Below are 18,414 nucleotides of genomic sequence, written 5' to 3'. Positions count from 1 at the left end.
TAACAGCGGGCGAGCATCGGCCGACACATCGCCCAATCGCCCGTTATCGCCCGAAAATATTTTTTATCTTTTTGGGCGACGTTCCTCCAATATATGCAGATCTAGGTGATGATCCAGTCTTCCCCATGTATGGCATTGGTATATGGAGATGGCCATATATTGTGGCGTGACGTGTCACGAGGATGAGGCACCATATATGGAGATCTAAGGGTCTTCATGATGTCATGTAATGTCACGAGACGTGACCATATATGGAGACGTAATGTCACGAGGCGTGACCATATATGGAGACGTGATGTCACGAGGCATGACCATAATATATGGAGTCATCAGTGACGGACGATGCAGGGTTTCATAGTAAATACGACCTATGGTCGCTATCATTATATCATAGACAATTATATCCAGAGATGTAGCTTTTGATTGATTGATTGAATTTGAAATATTTATTAACAGTTTGCAGAATTACAGTACATTTCAAGCACAAACTCAATACAAAGACTGTTAACTGTGAGTGGACACCATCAAGCATTACACTTGTTTACAAGAGGGTCCACCTTGTTCAATTCATCTGTCTATGAATGAATGTTACAACATTTCTAAATACAGATAGACGTGCATGAGAGATTTATTTGGAGCTCACTACATTTTTTTCCTTGGTAGGAACTCGGAACCAATTGTCACAAATCAAATTGTTCCAATCGGTATGTTTTTTTGAGCGCACCACAGTCTCGCCCAGCCGCCCAGCCCAACAAACTGCGACGAAGAGGAGCTTCTTCTAAGGTATTGAGTCCGTTCTCGTTATTATTCTTCACAAAAAGGTGTTCGTATGGTACATAAGGTATAATTGTATACGAAACGTCACGGAGGAGACTCTTTGTCTCACCGTTTTCACAACTAGCTTTTTTTGTTTGCTTTTTTGATTCATTGATTTATTAACAGTTTGCAGAATTACAGTACATTTCAAGGACAACTCAATACAACAACTGTTAACTGTGAGTGGACGACACCATAAAGCATTACACTTGTTTACAATAGGGCCCACCATTTTCAATTCATCAAAACAATTAGAGACGTACGAATATACACAACTGCTTTACTAAATTAACCTAAACGTTGCAGTAGATATTTGTGATACAGTGATATGCGTTAATTTAGCTCAGATAGGTATCTAGAAAGCTTAGTGGCAGTCAGTAATCGACTGTATTAATTTGCATCGATGGGAATAAACGTCAACTAGCACATAGCTAATAATAGCGCTTCCCCAGTCATGTGTGTAGCCTACTAGCCTCAACAGACATTAACTAAATTATCGATTCTGACATTTGCATATAAGTCTTTAACAGATGTCAACTCAAAATCGATAAAAAAATCAGACAATCAGTCTGTTAGAGGCTATTAAGCACCTGGACATTTTCACCTCATTTATTCTCTATCTATCTATCTATCTATCTATGAAATGAAATGAAATGAAATGAAATTATTACTATATTTACCCAGGGTATCTGGGCTAAGCTCAATAACTTGTTTCCAGCCAGGCCCTGCTCATAGAACATTTCATCGTAGTGGTTCAATGTCTTGTTCAAGGGCACTTCAGCGGTGGTAATTTTAACGTGTCGGACCGCTGATTCGAACTGGCGACCTTCCGGTATCAAGACCGCTCCGCAATCCGTTCGGCCACCGCTGCCAAATCTATCTATCTATCTATCTATCTATCTATCTATCTATCTATCTATCATAGTATTGACAATATTGCATTACATGTAATCCAAAAGAAAACCACATTCACATTGCTGGAATTGTAGTAAAACATACAGTATTGCATTTTCAGCTTTTGGCTAATATAAATGCAGTCTACAAACAGATTAGGACGATATGTATTTATCCCAATTCGTATCAAAAGTAGCACATTATACTTAACATGGTTTGTGTCATTGTTGTGCTAAATATGAGGATGAGTGCCTGGAAACTTCTGCACTGTAGAATAACCCATGTAGGCCTGATGTCGGAATTTCAAAAATGTCTTCTAAATCCTAACAGTTTTCTGAAAAACCTATGTTTCTGTATCAGTGGTGCTCAATATTTCATGTCAAGGCCCCCCAGAATCATGTGTATTTGGCCGCCGACCCCCATCTGAAAATATGTTGTTCCAGGGACCCCCCCCTCCCCCCAGAAGCAAATATATGAGTTAAAAATGTTCGCTCTGAAAGAATATAGGCCTACATAAAGATTTGCGCCACATTTTCACGATTTTTCACAAAATAGCAGACCTACAAGTTCATAGCGCGGCACTCGGTGCCGCGCTATGAGCTTGTAGATCTGCTATTTTTCAATAGCTAAAGTATAACATAATGCTTAAAACACCAAAAGGGGTTCCTGCCCAGAATGGAATAAATGAATACCTCCATTTGAAAATATATGCCAAGGACCCCCCATAAGAGAAGATTGTTACGGCTCTAGCAGTGATTTTCAGCCATTTTCGTTTCAAGGGCCCCCCCGCAGTTTGACCTGAATTAGGCTACGGTCCCCCATTTAATGACATTTCTATCTCTGGGACCCCAATCTATATTGTAAAATCACAGTTAATTTAACTCTGAGAGTGTACTACAAATGGAACCAAAGGGACCCTAAATGGGTCCATTTGGTTCCATTTGTACACTCTCAGAGTTACAGACCCATATAAGGGACCATTTGGTTCCTAACTATCATTTAGCTGGGGACCCCCTGGAACTCCCTCAAGGACCCCTAGGGGTCCCCGGACCCCTGTTCGGGTTCATTTCCCAATACTGTCTGTCTGTACTGTAGGCTTGTTTATTTTGGCTCGGCAGCAGACCGGAAAGAAACACACATGATGGCATAATGTGTTTCCTCTTCAAATCTTCTGCCCAGTCAAATGAAGAGCATGAGAAAATGAACCAGAACAGGAAACTGTTATGGTAAATGGTGCATTTATATAGCGCCTTTATCCAAGGCGCTTTACATAGATGTGCATTACATTACATTCACCCATTCACTTTCACACACACACACATTCATACACCGATGGCGGCGGAAACCATGCAAGGCACCAACCAGCACATCAGGGTTCAGTGTCTTGCTCAAGGACACTTCGACACTAACTCTGGGGGAGCCCGGGTTCGAATTCCGGTACCACGTCATTTATTACGTGAGATATTGCTTCAGTTGATGTTGCACGACTGTATACTTTTACTTTACTATTTCGTATTTACATTATAATTTCACTAGCCTGTAACACTAGCTGCACATTTACAATATTAATGGAATTTGTGTTTAATTATTCCTAGATCAGTGGCTCTCAGTCTTTTTAATTTCAAGGACCCCCATAACTCTCACAGTTACAGTAAAGGTCCATTTGGAACCCAGATGGTCCCTGGAAGGATGCCACTTTGAGAACCACTGTCCAAGATGTGTTTAAATTACACACTGGTATCGGATCCGTACTCGGTATGACCGATACGCAAGTTGCAAATCGGAATCGGCATCTTGAAGGGAAAAAAATCACACTTGTGTGAAGTGAGACATCATCACATTCCGGCCAATCACTTTTGGCATCCTCACTTTTCTGTTTTGAGGGGCGCTAGCCCCGGCCCGGGCCCCCTCCTATATTCAGCTATAGTGTCGATCTTTTGTCCTAACGCATTAAACATTAAATGCCATGATTGACAATTGAATGGAGATATTATTTTGTATGCGTCTGAGCAAATCGGTATTTTTGTCCTATACAAAGATTAAATTCCACTCGCTTCAAACGGGTGTGATTTTTATCCTCATATTCCGTGCTCAGTCAATCAAATCATCGATCTACATTGTATGTACATTGATGTAGATCGATGATTGCTTGCTTGTAGATCTGCTATTTTTGAAATCTTTGAATATATATTCTTTCAGAATGAACGTTTTTAACTCAAAATCTTTGCTTCTGGGGGGGTCCCTGGAACAACATATTTTCAGATGGGGGGGGGGGGGGGGGGTCGGTCGGCGGCCAATTGCATATGGGTGTCCTTGACATGAAATGTTTTGAGAACCACTGACATAGAAACAATAGGTTATTTCAGAAAACTGGTCAGGATTTAGAAGGAATTTGTAGAATCGTCCTCAGGTCTAAAATGGGTTCATAATAATTCTGTTTCATTCCCTAGTATTCCTATCTGCGTTGTCCTTGCCCTGCCCACCACACCACCACGTCCTTCAGGCTCAGGTCATGGAGTTTGCGGAGCTCATAAAGACACCCAGGGTGGACGGTGTGGTCCTCCATCGGCCCTTCATGCCCACGGTGGAGGGAACGTTGTGTCTGACGGGTCACCACCTCATCCTGTCCTCCAGACAGGACAACACCGAGGAGCTGTGGCTGCTGCACTCCAACATCGACTCCATCGAGAAGAGGTAATCCTACTATAAATGCGCCACGTGTCTGCGAGCGTGTGTGTGTGTACGGTTGTAATGCACGTAACTCGAGAACCGTTTGCCCCACCGCGCACTCCCCCCCCCCCCCCCCCCCCCCCCGCAGAGAGTGTAGTCCAGCATCGAGTCGGTCAGACCCACGGTTCTCCAGAACCACCCCAAAAGGCTCTGGTCAGCTCTGCCAGTGGGCCTAAATCAGCCTAAATTCCCTCACCTGTGCAATTTCCAGCCTCTGCCTCAGCCAATTGATTGCCATGGCAACCTCACAACTGCAAAACCTTTCACAGTCAGTTTGCACTCTTCACACATAGGCAGACAGACAAATACAGAGATCTCCATGTGGGACACAGACAGATAGTTAAAACGGGTGCTATGACAAGTTGACAGCGGGTATTATTAGGTTCCCAAGTTGCATCGCTCTCAAGTAGGCCGGTGGCCAACGGGCACGTACAGGTCTAGTAATAATAATAATAAAACGTAATTTGTATAGCACCTTTCATGACATGTAATGCAGCTCAAAGTGCTTTACAGAGCAATGGAGAAAAAAAAGAAAAGAAAAGAAAGCAGGCATAAAACATTAAAATAATAGCAGTAATGCAATACAGTGAGGACATGACCCCCTGGCCAGCCGGGGCGCCTGATGGAGGGGAAAGGAACTGGTTGGAATAACGTGTTCCTTCCACGCGCTACGTCCAACCAGGGAAACTCCCCCTTGTCGGGTGTAAAGGAGCGACTTGGCATGAAGGAAGCATGAGTTCAAGTCCGTTGCTCTCCCCAGGTTGGCGGAGGGTGTGTAGAGCCCAGGATCACATTAGATAATTGACACAGGGGTGAAAAATGGGTTACAAAATCGTGGGATAAAAATTATAAAAAAGTGAGGACATGAATAACAAGGAATTTAAAAGATCAATTAAAAGCAAGAGTGTAGAAGTAGGTCTTGAGCTGCGCTTTGAAAATGTCTACAGAGGCTGCCAGTCGAAAATACAGTGGGAGTTTGTTCCATGCCGTCGGCCCGTAGAAGCAGAAAGATTTGTTTTATATGCACTTAAAGGATAATTCCATACTAAGAGGCTTTCTTACCTTTCTTTGTAGTTGTTACGTCCCCACCAAAGAGGTCCAGGTGTTAAAAAAAGCTCCTTATTGGCTATTTCCCCTACCATAAGCCCTAAATGAATGGCATTGAATAGGAATTGAATGGGGCTATGGGGTGTTGTGCTAATTCGCTTATTTCCATCGCTCAAAATTATATATTTTTTGTATATATCCTCTCTTCATAATGTAAATAATATCCCAAGCGGCACACTTTACTACTTATTTAGATGGAAATAAGCGAATTAGCACAACACCCCATAGCCCCATTCAATTCCCATTCAATGCAATTCACTGCAGGCTTATGGTAGGGGAAATAGCCAATAAGGAGTTTTTGCACAAAAAAACACCTGGACCTCTTTGGTGGGGACCTAACGACAGTTGGTACCAGTTGGTACCTAATCCTTCATGTGTTGCAGGGGGCTCTCTTGGTACCATCATAGTGAAATGGGTTAACAGTTGGTACCTAATCCTTCATGTGTTGCAGGTTCGTGGGCTCTCTTGGTACCATCATAGTGAAATGGGTTAACAGTTGGTACCTAATCCTTCATGTGTTGCAGGTTCGTGGGCTCTCTTGGTACCGTCATAGTGAAATGTAAAGATCTCCGGGTCATCCAGTTGGACATCCCTGGTATGGAGGAGTGCCTCAACATTGCCAGCTCTATCGAGGTAAGAAGCAGAGCATTTTACCATCATTCCACTGTATGTACATATATATGTATATATCCAGCAGAGGCGTATCTACAATAAGGCAAGGGCAGGCGTCCGCCTGTCCAAATCCATTTCTGGCCTGGCCAAAATCCATACAAAAACAAGACCTGAGAACTATTAGTGGACAGCTGATTGGCCGTTGCGGTAGAGCGCGACCCTCAATCACCCATTGGAATGTAAATGCATGCCTTTCAGCCTTTGTATCCTACTCGTCTGGCAGGTATATCTCTTTGAAAACCTTTAGTGCTACGATTGTGCGCGGGGAGACGACAAATAACACATCTTGCCTGTCCAAAATGTAATTCTTGCCTGTCCAAAATTTAATTCTTGCCTGCCCAAAATGTAATTCTTGCCTGTCCAAAATGTAATTATTGCCTGTCCAAAATGTAATTCCTGGAAACGCCACTGATATCCAGTATGGGCTGGATATCGACCCTTGATTCAGTGTCCCTGATGTACCCGTTCTTCTACCGGCCCATGTTCTGTAGGCTCTATCGACCCTTGATTCAGTGTCCCTGATGTACCCGTTCTTCTACCGGCCCATGTTCTGTAGGCTCTATCGACCCTTGATTCAGTGTCCCTGATGTACCCGTTCTTCTACCGGCCCATGTTCTGTAGGCTCTATCAACCCTTGATTCAGTGTCCCTGATGTACCCGTTCTTCTACCGGCCCATGTTCTGTAGGCTCTATCAACCCTTGATTCAGTGTCCCTGATGTACCCGTTCTTCTACCGGCCCATGTTCTGGTTCTTTAGGCTCTATCAACCCTTGATTCAGTGTCCCTGATGTACCCGTTCTTCTACCGGCCCATGTTCTGTAGGCTCTATCGACCCTTGATTCAGTGTCCCTGATGTACCCGTTCTTCTACCGGCCCATGTTCTGGTTCTGTAGGCTCTATCGACCCTTGATTCAGTGTCCCTGATGTACCCGTTCTTCTACCGGCCCATGTTCTGTAGGCTCTATCGACCCTTGATTCAGTGTCCCTGATGTACCCGTTCTTCTACCGGCCCATGTTCTGTAGGCTCTATCAACCCTTGATTCAGTGTCCCTGATGTACCCGTTCTGTAGGCTCTATCAACCCTTGATTCAGTGTCCCTGATGTACCCGTTCTGTAGGCTCTATCAACCCTTGATTCAGTGTCCCTGATGTACCCGTTCTTCTACCGGCCCATGTTCGAGGTCATAGAAGACGGCTGGAACTCATTCCTTCCAGAGAATGCCTTCAAACATCTGGAGTCCATGGTATGAACTGAATCAATAACGTTAACACTATTAACGGCTATTACGTACTAGGGCATTAAGCAACTAGTCGACTAGTAAATCCACTAGTCGACCTCGTTGGTACTAGTTGACTAGTTGATAAGAAGAAAAAAAAAGTTTATTTTTTATTTTTTCCCCCGATTTTGCAGGCCACAAGATCAGGTAGAATGTAGATTATAGTTATAGTCACCAATGTTTTTAAATGTACAAATATTTATTTCCAAAAAAAATAAAAAAAAATATATATATTTTATTTTTTTAACATAATAGGTAGTTAAACAACTAGGCGACCTAGTAAACTAGGCAACTAGTCAACTAGTAAAAATGACTAGAAGTGAATGCCCTATTACGTACCAGTGTTGTTTTTGGCAGCAGATTTTAGTTTTAGTCATTAGTCTCTTGAATAGTTTTCACTTAGTTTAGTCACATTTTAGTGTTAGTCTATATATCATCAGATTTTAGTCGACTAAATCTACAGTTGATTTAGTCGAACAAAATGTATTTTGGCGGGCCTTGATGCCGTCGTAATGACGGCATGGTAAAAAAAAAATTCACTTGCTGAAAATAGCCGATCTACAACCCCACAGCGCGTCATAGCGTGACGCGTTGTGGGCTTGTAGATCGGCTATTTTCAGCATGCAACTAATTGTAAAATGACTCATACTGGATATCTTGTCCACTAGTCCCTTCCTAACATTTTAGTCTAGTTTTTATTTGTTGATGAAATTTCAGTATATTTAGTCTTAGTTTTAGTCATCATAGCTTAGTTTCCATTTAGTTTCCATTTAGTTTTCGACAGTGAAAAAAGGTAGTCGACAAACTTTTTCCGTCTTAGTTTTAGTCGACGAAAACAACACTGTTACGTACACACAAAATCCTCAGTGATAATTGACCCATTCTGTGTACAAATGTAACCACAATTATAATCCCAGTATCACATTTAACATTTAAGTTAACATGCCATGGTCCCTCCCTCCCTCGGTCCCTCCTCTCTCAGACAGATGAGTGGCGGCTGAGCGAGGTCAACAAGGACTTCAGCGTGTGTCCGTCGTACCCCCCGCTCGTGGCGGTGCCCAAAGACATCGACGACGAAGCGTTGAGGAAGGTTGCAACCTTCCGTCACGGTGGGCGTTTCCCAGTACTGAGTTACTATCACAAAAAGAATGGAATGGTGAGAGCATGACGGACCAGCAATAGTCCAGTAATAATGTAATTTGACCTCTAACTAATTGCAAAAAGAATTGGCCATAACAACTTGCCAAACTGTGAGCACATTTGGGCAAGTTGCTATGGCCAAATTTAGCCCAATGAGTGTTTTTATGCAAAACTAATGCTTGGAATGGATTCAGCATCATGAAAACCCCCTAGTTTGATATGTCACTTTCTACTTAAAGCATAAAGCATTTAGAAAATATTGCCTTATAATAGGATGTCAATGGTGGCCATACTGTACAGGCCATTTTCAACACTTTCCCCTCAGACAATTCCAGGCAACTTTTTTTCTGTTATTCAGGATATATTGAAGATACAAAATCAGTTGAGTTTGGGTTTTTTGCAATTAGTTAGAGGTTGATCCTGTATTTTCCATAGATTTCCTGTACTACAACTGGACATCAATGTGTTTGTAATAGTATAGGACAGTGGTTCCCACACTGTTTCATTACAAGGACCCCCAAATGTAGCCTGGTTAATAAACCAGACCGAATCAGCCGTTGGCAAAAAAAAATTGCCTACCAGCGGATTATGGTCTGGCGAGGCTCAGTAGCACGCCTCTTTCCTACAACCGAGAACAGGTCGGACCAATCGGGACACGGTATGCAATATGGGCGGGCTTTGGTACAGTGACGTTCAATGCTTGAGACCTTTGACTGACAGTATCTCTGACCAATTGCGTCAAAGAGAAAATGTTTGAACCCGCCCCCCGGGAAATGAAATCCAAGTGGAGCCAGCCCAGACTAATATACCGCGACAGTGTTGTGTGATATTAGTCTGGCTTATTAGCCAGGCTACCCCAAATGTGCATGTATTCGTCCGCGGACCCCCATTTGAAGAGATATGTCAGAGACCCCCCATAAGAGAAGATTGTTACGGCTCTAGCAGTGATTCTCAACCTAACTTTAATTTCAAGGACCCCTCCAGTTTATCGTGAATGAGGCTACGGAACCCCATTTAATGGCATTTCTATCTCTGAGACTCCAATATATATTGTAAAATCAAAGTTAATTTACCTGAGTTACAGACCCATAAGGGTCCATTTGGTTCCTGACTATCATTTAGCTGGGGACCCCCTGGAACTACCCTCAAGGACCCCTAGGGGTCCCCGGACGGCACTTTGGGAACCACTGGTATAGGACAGGGCAACCCAAACCTTTCTATGCCAAGGACCCCCAAATATTCATAGCTTCTGGCTGCAGCCGGCAGCCCCCATTCATAGCTTCTGGCTGCAGCCGCCAGCCCCCATTCATAGCTTCTGGCTGCAGCCGGCAGCCCCCATTCATAGCTTCTGGCTGCAGCCGCCAGCCCCCATTCATAGCTTCTGGCTGCAGCCGGCAGCCCCCATTCATAGCTTCTGGCTGCAGCCGCCAGCCCCCATTCATAGCTTCTGGCTGCAGCCGGCAGCCCCCATTCATAGCTTCTGGCTGCAGCCGGCAGCCCCCATTCATAGCTTCTGGCTGCAGCCGGCAGCCCCCATTCATAGCTTCTGGCTGCAGCCGGCAGCCCCCATTCATAGCTTCTGGCTGCAGCCGGCAGCCCCCATTCATAGCTTCTGGCTGCAGCCGGCAGCCCCCATTCATAGCTTCTGGCTGCAGCCGGCAGCCCCCATTCATAGCTTCTGGCTGCAGCCGGCAGCCCCCATTCATAGCTTCTGGCTGCAGCCGCCAGCCCCCATTCATAGCTTCTGGCTGCAGCCGGCAGCCCCCATTGCGAAATGGCTTAAAGAAACAAAATAGCAAAGATATTTGAATAACTTTTTTTTAAAACACATTTTAGGCAATAATGAAATGCCCCAAAAATGCCGGATTGAAAGTGATTAAGCACCATAATCTCATGACTTTAAATAAATAAAATATATTTTTATTTTATTAAGACTTTTTTTTTAAATCTTTTTCCATTAAATATCTTGACAAAATGGTTTGACCTCCCCTACAGGTGATGATGCGAGCAGGCCAACCTCTGACTGGCACCAATGGCCGCCGCTGCAAGGAGGACGAGAAGCTCATCAACGCCACCCTGAGGCCGGGCAAGCGAGGCTACGTCATCGACACGCGTACCATCAACGTGGCCCAGCAGGCCAAGGCTCGCGGCGGGGGCTTCGAGTCTGAGGCCAACTACCCCCAGTGGAGGAGGATTAACAAATCCATCGAGAGGTAGGACAGGCACTTCCACATTTAACCACAGGAACACTGGCACCACTATTTTCCGAACGTTTTCACAAATGGCTAAAGTTGCAGATCTACAAGCTCGATAGGATGTATCGTCGTGAGCTTGTAGATTGACAGGGTTTCCCCAAAGAGAACCTGATCAGGGAGCTTAACGTGCAGGCTTACGAAGGCTCCGCTACGAAGGCTGCCTTACTTTACAGGTATTTCCCAAAAGAGCACGTCGTAAACGGCAACGCCCTCTCAATAGAGCACCGAAGTCCTGACTTCACTCGCTCGTCCCTTCGATTCCCCTGGTTCACGGAAGTGATTTCTCTATGGAGAATAACATGGGGTCATCTTAAAATCGTTTCATTGTGTTGTCTCGGTGTTATTGTCAGGTGTCTCTGTATCGTTTACGATCGTTTATCGTTTATCGTTTACCAGTCACTCATATATGATAAAGTCTGTTTCTAGCGTAACCCATTCAGTAGCAGTAACATTAGCGTTTTCTCTCAGTCAGTTGATTCTTCATATCCATAATGAGAGAAACGGCTGGGATGACATGTTTATTTTTCAAACACAGTTCTTATATGAGGCAATCTAAAATCCTCCTATAGGGATTATTACAATGCAAATAAAAAGTACATGAACCCGTGGATTTGCGCCCTCTACCAATATTGACGTCAGACTTCGGTGCTCTAGCCACGTACTAACTTAAAGCATGCATGTAAGTGGTCATTATTAACATTATACTTAACGTCCGCTATCTTGTATATTTGTATTCATCACAATCATCAGACAGATGTCACAATATATAATTATGATCTGCTTTTATATTTTAACCCATTTTGACCTGAGATCAGATTCTAAAAATGTCTTCTACATCCTGACAGTTTTCTGAAAAAGCTATGTTTCTATGTCAGTGGTTCTTAAATTTTTCAAAAATAGCAGACCTACAAGCTCGTAGCGCGCCACTCGGTGGCGCGCTATGAGCTTGTAGATCTGCTATTTTTCAATAGCTAAAGCATAACATAATGCTAACACCAAAAGGGGTTCCCGCCCAAAATGGGTTAAAGTCTTGAAAAGAAAGAGTGTCAATATGCCTGGAACTTTTAATTTCGCCCTTTCTTCATTTGTCCTTGAGGAAAAAATATTTTCTGCCTTTCCTAGGAAATAGGAAAGGATGCTATATAGTATGCAACGACAAAAAAAAGAGACTCTCAACCCCACACTCTGCGGTTTTCTGAAGATGAGTCAGCAAAGTTTTAAATATACATTCTCTCCAGTAAGCAATGTTGGACACCATGTGCCTGTGGTAGTGGGGATGGCGTTTGTCGTCGGCTGTGACTGGAGTGACACATTTTTGTCCGACCTATATGGCATCTTTCACTGTCCTGAATGAGTACGAATATGCATTTTTAATATAGGCTCCATTGTGGGAACTAGATCTGTATTTAGTTTTTTATTATAATAATTAGTTATTATTATTATTATTTTTTTAATTCAATTGTATCCCTCGATTTTGTAACCCATTTTTTCACCCCTGTGCCAATGATCTAATGTGATCCATGGCTCTACACACCCTCCGCCAACCTAGTCCCCATATATGGGGGACATGGGGAGAGCAACGGACTTGAACTCATGCTTCCTTCCTTCCTGCCTGAGTGTCCAAGTTGCTCCTTTACACGTGACAGGGGGGAGTTTCCCTGGTTGGACGTAGCGCGTGGAAGGAACACGTTCTTCCAACCAGTTGCTTTCCCCTCCATCAGGCGCCCCGGCTGGCCAGGGGGAGGCAGTTTGTTTAGAGACCAGGATTATAATTAGTTATTTCTAATAATAATAATTGAGATTAGGGGTGCATGATTATGAAATTATGACCGATATTCGATCTCCGATTATTTGCAGGGTCATATAGGCCGATACCGATTCTGACCGATTCCGATATTATACAGAGGACCACAATGGAAACAAGCCTAGGGGCTTGGCCCAAAGCCTGTTAATAAAGTATTCAATCAATCAATAAATACCATAATACTTTTCCAAGTGTCTGTTTTCACAACTGAATGACTACTGAATGAGATGAGTGCACAAATTAAATGTAATATGCTTTTAAATTGTATTTGTTTTTCTGGTGAAAACCGATTAAATAATCTGTATTATTTTGAGACCATTCCGATACCGATATGGCATTTTTATGGCCGATTCCATTTATGCTACCGATTAATCGTTCATCCCTAATTGAGATATACTGTATGTGTGCCACCACGCCACGGGTGGACTTATTTAGAAGTGAGTTGCACGAAGGGACGGTGGCTCAGGGGTAGAGTGGCCGGATGCTAACCGCAAGGACGGTTGCCAGTTCGAACCCTGTGGGCTCCCCCAGAGTTGGTGTCGAAGTGTCCTTGAGCAAGACACTGAACCCCTAATTGCTCTTGATGTGCAGGTTGGTGCCTTGCATGGTTTCCGCCGCCATCGATGTTATGAATGTGTGTGTGAATGCCGGTGAATGCCGGTGAATGTGTGTGTGAATGCCGGTGAATGTAATGTACAATCTGTGTAAAGCGCCTTGGATAAAGGCGCTATATAAATGCACCATTTAATCTAGATGTACAGTATCCGCAGATGTTGGATGTGTGTGCAGAAGTACGGACTGGTGGGAGTCTGGGGGAGAGTTGTTGTACTTGGCCTAACTGGGTAGTTACACTTTAAGCCAACTAAGTTATTAGTACATGGTCAAATAGGTGGGTTTCTCCAGCAGAAATCTAGTTGTGTTAACCGGGTTATTTTACATGTTTCACTTTTTTTTCTTTTTTACATTTCACATTTCTGATATCTCCATCTTGCGCCACCCTTATCCCTAAACTTATTTGCCATTTTTTACTATTTTGAAAAACATTTTAAAATAGTTCAACAATCTACATCGAGACATTGTGAGCTTGTAGATTGGCTATTTGAACTATTTTAAAAGGTTTTTTAAAATGGCAAATTAGTTTAGGCATAAGGGTTTAAGGGGTGGCGCAAGATATAGCCCTTGGTCTTTTGAAGACTCACAGCCAAAAAAAATCATTGTGAACTGCTGCACTGGAGTGCCACCCTGTGGCTCTCTCTGCACTTGCAGCTTTCAATAAACCTCACCCCACAACAAGTCAAGTCAGTGCCAGTGCAGTAATCCTGGTCTCTAAAAAAACTGCCTCCCCCTGGCCAGCCGGGGCGCCTGATGGAGGGGAAAGGAACTGGTTGGAATAACGTGTTCCTTCCACGCGCTACGTCCAACCAGGGAAACTCCCCCCTGTCAGGTGTAAAGGAGCAACTTGGACACTCAGGCATGAAGGAAGCATGAGTTCAAGTCCGTTGCTCTCCCCACGTCCCCCATATATGGGGACTAGGTTGGCGGAGGGTGTGTAGAGCCCAGGATCACATTAGATAATTGACACAGGGGTGAAAAAATGGGTTACAAAATCGAGGGATAAAAATTTAAGTAAAAAAAAGGTCAGTGCCTCTCTCTGGCTTTATCTCTGCTCATTCACTCTTTTTTTCTAGATCTAACGTCCTCCAGGAGAGCTTCATTAAGCTGGTGGAGGCCTGCAACGACCAGTCCCACAGCATGGACCGTTGGCTGAGCAAACTGGAGGCTTCCAACTGGCAGACCCAGGTCAAGGAGATCATCACCACCGCCTGCCTGGCCGCACAGTGCCTGGACCGGTCAGCATCGCTACTAGTTTATGTTGTTGTTGTTGTTGTCTCTGCCAGACCAGGCCCGAAAGCCTAGTGTTGTTTATTGACAGCACATTTTTTATTTTAGTTTTAGTCATAGTCTCTAGAATAGTTTTCATTTTAGTTTCAGTCACATTTTAGTCACCTGGAATGTTTTAGTGTTAGTCTAGTTTCAGTCGACTAAATATCATGAGATTTTAGTCGACTACGTCTACAGTTGATTTAGTCGACTAAAATGTATTTTGGCGGGCCTTGATGCCGTCGTAATGACTGTTTTTACACTTGCAACCAAGTGTAAAATGACTTATACTGGATCTCTTGTCCACTAGTCCCTTCCTAACATTTTAGTCTAGTTTTTATTTGTTGACGAAATTGTCAATATATTTAGTCTTAGTTTTAGTCATCGTAGCTTAGTTTATTCCCTTTTCGCCAGTGGCAAAAAGGGAGTCGACGAACATTTTTCGTCTTAGTATTAGTCGAGCTTGGCACAGAGGGCTGTGATGACACTAACAGGCGTGTGTATGTGTTGTGTTGTGTGTGTCTCAGGGAGGGAGCGTCGGTGCTGGTCCATGGCACAGAGGGAGTGGACTCCACTCTGCAGGTGACCTCCCTGGCCCAGATCATCCTGGATCCAGCCTGCAGAACCATCCGGGGGTTCCAAGCATTGGTGGAGAGAGAATGGCTCCAGGTGAGCTCTTCTTCTCAATATTACTGCACAAAGATGCTAACGCACACCCAAAGTCCTTGTAGCGGTGCCGGCCCACGGGAGGGAACTGCAGAGGGAATCTTCAAAAGACAAGAAAGTGACTGCACACGGCAATAGCCAGAGTGCCAGAGTGCCAATACTTTTATTAGGACGCAGCAGGTTAAGACAAATTAATAAACGTTGGATTAATTTGTCTTAAAGTGCAGGCTCAGCCTCAAGAAATAGGTCTTATGATTTAAAAAGCATTGTTTGCTGGGATTTTAAGAACTCTGAAAACGCTGTATATCATTTTTGAGTGGTGCAACCACTCCTATAGACATGCTATGTGGGTCCCTGGCTTGGTGGCTGGCTGGCGGGCTGGCTGGCGGGCTGGCTGTGTCCGAGCACAAAAATAGTGTCCGAGCACAAAAATAGTGTTATAGCGTTTCTTCACCACCAAGTGTCACTGTTGCACAGCCTAACTTGTTTAGCTTGCTTGCTTGCTTGATTACACGAAAATGTAGTGCAAATCATTGAATATATATTCTTTCAGAGTAAATGTTTTTTAACGCACATCTTTTCTTCTGGGGGGTCCCTGGAACAACATATTCTTCTGGGGGGTCCCTGGAACAACATATTCTTCTGGGGGGTCCCTGGAACAACATATTCTTCTGGGGGGTCCCTGGAACAACATATTCTTCTGGGGTGTCCCTGGAACAACATATTCTTCTGGGGGGTCCCTGGAACAACATATTTTCAGATGGGGGTCGGCTGCCAAAGACATAATATTTTGTGGGTCCTTGACATGAAAATGTTTGAGAACGGCTGACACAGAAACATGGGCTTTTCAGAAAACCGTCAGGATTTAGAAGGCATTGATTTGTAGAATCGTCCTGGGGTCTAAACAGGTTTTAACATCCCCGTCTCTGAACCTTCCCTCATAGGCGGGCCACCCGTTCCAGCTGCGCTGTGCCCAGTCGGCCTACTCCAACAGCAAGCCTCGCCACGAGGCGCCGGCCTTCCTGTTCTTCCTGGACTGCGTGTGGCAGATCCTGCGGCAGTTCCCGTGCTCCTTCCAGTTCACCCAGCACTTCCTGGTGCAGCTCTTTGAGCACGCCTACGCCTCCCAGTTCGGCACCTTCCTGGGAAACAGCGCCGCCGAGAGGTTCGTCACAGTCGCTTCCGCTTCCTTCTGACTATTTGTACTACATTAGAGTTCGGGAATGTGTTTGTTTTTGAGTGCTATGTGTGTCCCCTGGGTCTGTCCCTGGGTCTGTCTGTCCCTGGGTCTGTCTGTCCAAGCACGGAAATGGCGTTATAGCGTTTGTTCACCACCAAGTGTCACTGTTGCACAGCCTCACACACACACACACACACACACACACACACACACACACACACACACACACACACACACACACACACACACACACACAGGCCAGGGAGGAGGGCTTGTACAGTACAGTACAGTACAGTACAGTACAGTACAGTACAGTACAGTACAGTACAGTACAGTACAGTACAGTACAGTACAGCTAAACATGTACTAAACATGTTTCTAATATTGAATTTAGTGATGTGTTCACACAATATATTTTCTAAGATAATGATTTTGTACAAGGGGAGAATTACATCCCATGCACATGCTTTTTATTATATTTCTCATGGTATTTTACTGTGCGCATGTTGTGTTTCATCTCTGCCATGCTTTAGAGTCTAAAGTGTCAAGTGTTTGTTTTTAGTTTTTTTTTACATATTTTAGTGGTAGATCATGGTTTACAATTGGGAATAAAATGGGCTCTTTGGGTTTGAAAAGGTTGGTTACCACCACTGCTTTAGACATTTACGCAGTCTCACATTCAGAGCTGCCAGTATTTTACTCATGGCTTATGAACAGCGTTTTGTTCACTTTCACTGTGTAGGGAGGAGAGAAGAACATAGATTTTTAAGCCTGATTTATATTCTGTTGCATGTTGGTTGGTGTCCTGCGCCCCCAAAATAGCAGATCCATTTTCGGCACGGAACACCTCCATCGCAGGACTAAAGTCCTGTAAAAAAAATCAGGTGTAAACCACTGATTGTTCCTACTGGTCCAACCGTTGTGAGTTTGTGACCCTGTGAGTGTCCTTCCTGCAAGCTGCTAAACTTCAGTCCTAGTTCTGGCCCTCTGCTTAGCCCATTCTGGGTGGGAACCCCTTTTGGTGTTTGAAGCATTATGTTATACTTTTAGCTATTGAAAAATAGCAGATCTACAAGCTCATAGCGCAGCACCGAGTGCCGCGCTATGAACTTGTAGGTCTGCTATTTTTGAAAAATGGTGAAAATGAGGCGCAAATCTTTGAATATATATTCTTTCAGAGCGAACGTTTTTAACTTTGCTTCTAGGGGGGTCACTGGAACAACATATTTTCTGATGGGGGTCGGCAGCCAAATGCAGATATTTTTTGGGGTCCTTGACATGAAAATGTTTGAGAACGACTCACGACTGACATAGAAACATGGGTTTTTCAGAAAACTGTCATGATTTAGAAGGTATTCATAGAATCGTCCTCAGGTCTAAATGGGTTAAATGTACAACCTCCACACTCCTCTCTTTCTCCAGGGCCAAGCTGTGTCTTCCTGAGAAGACCGTCTCTCTGTGGTCGTGGGTGAACCGACCCCAGGAGCTGGAGCGTCTGTCCAACCCGCTGTACGAGGCCAACAGTCTGGTGATCTGGCCGTCCGTGTACCCTCAGAGCCTGCTGCTTTGGGAAGGTGAGAATCTCATCATGTTTTATGATCGACCAGTGGTTCTTTAACGTTTTGAATTTCAAGGGTAAAAATGGTAAATGGTGCATTTATATAGCGCCTTTATCCAAGGTGCGTTGTGAGCTTGTAGATCAGCTATTTTCAGCATGCAACCAAGTGTAAAATGACCTATACTGAATCTCTTGTCCACTAGTCACTTCCTAACATTTTGGTTTTCATTTGTTGACGAAATTGTGAATAGATTTAGTTTTAGTCATAATAGCTTCGTTTTCATTTAGTTTCCATTTAGTTTTCATCAGTGAAAAAAGTTAGTTGACGAATAGCAGATCTACAAGTTCATAGCACGGCACCGAGTGCCGCACTACGACTCGAGCTTGTAAATCTGCTATTTTTGAAAAAACGTGAAAATGTGGCGCAAATCTTTG

General features: G+C 44.0%; 1 protein-coding gene across 3 annotated transcripts in view; it reads left to right on the top strand.

The window, feature by feature from the left end:
* Positions 1-635: 635 nt before the first annotated feature.
* mtmr9 (myotubularin related protein 9) overlaps positions 636-18,414 on the top strand; it is a 32,542-nt gene continuing 14,763 nt past the window's right edge. For 2 of the 3 annotated variants that reach the window (XM_079526602.1, XM_079526603.1), the window contains exons 1-10: positions 636-783; positions 4,161-4,404; positions 6,072-6,180; positions 7,337-7,462; positions 8,478-8,651; positions 10,631-10,848; positions 14,383-14,544; positions 15,103-15,244; positions 16,186-16,406; positions 17,844-17,995. In XM_079526602.1, the coding sequence (XP_079382728.1) occupies positions 4,223-4,404; positions 6,072-6,180; positions 7,337-7,462; positions 8,478-8,651; positions 10,631-10,848; positions 14,383-14,544; positions 15,103-15,244; positions 16,186-16,406; positions 17,844-17,995 (1,486 nt within the window). In that variant the 5' untranslated portion in view covers positions 636-783; positions 4,161-4,222. Of the gene's footprint in view, positions 784-865; positions 989-4,160; positions 4,405-6,071; positions 6,181-7,336; positions 7,463-8,477; positions 8,652-10,630; positions 10,849-14,382; positions 14,545-15,102; positions 15,245-16,185; positions 16,407-17,843; positions 17,996-18,414 lie in introns of those variants that run through there. The other variant, XM_079526604.1, reaches the window with a different exon arrangement.

Source organism: Electrona antarctica, assembly GCF_951216825.1.
Source record: "Electrona antarctica genome assembly, chromosome: 17".
NCBI classification, from domain to species: domain Eukaryota; kingdom Metazoa; phylum Chordata; class Actinopteri; order Myctophiformes; family Myctophidae; genus Electrona; species Electrona antarctica.
Note: the sequence above shows the minus strand (reverse complement) of the source record. Positions and strands in the feature narration are given on the sequence as shown.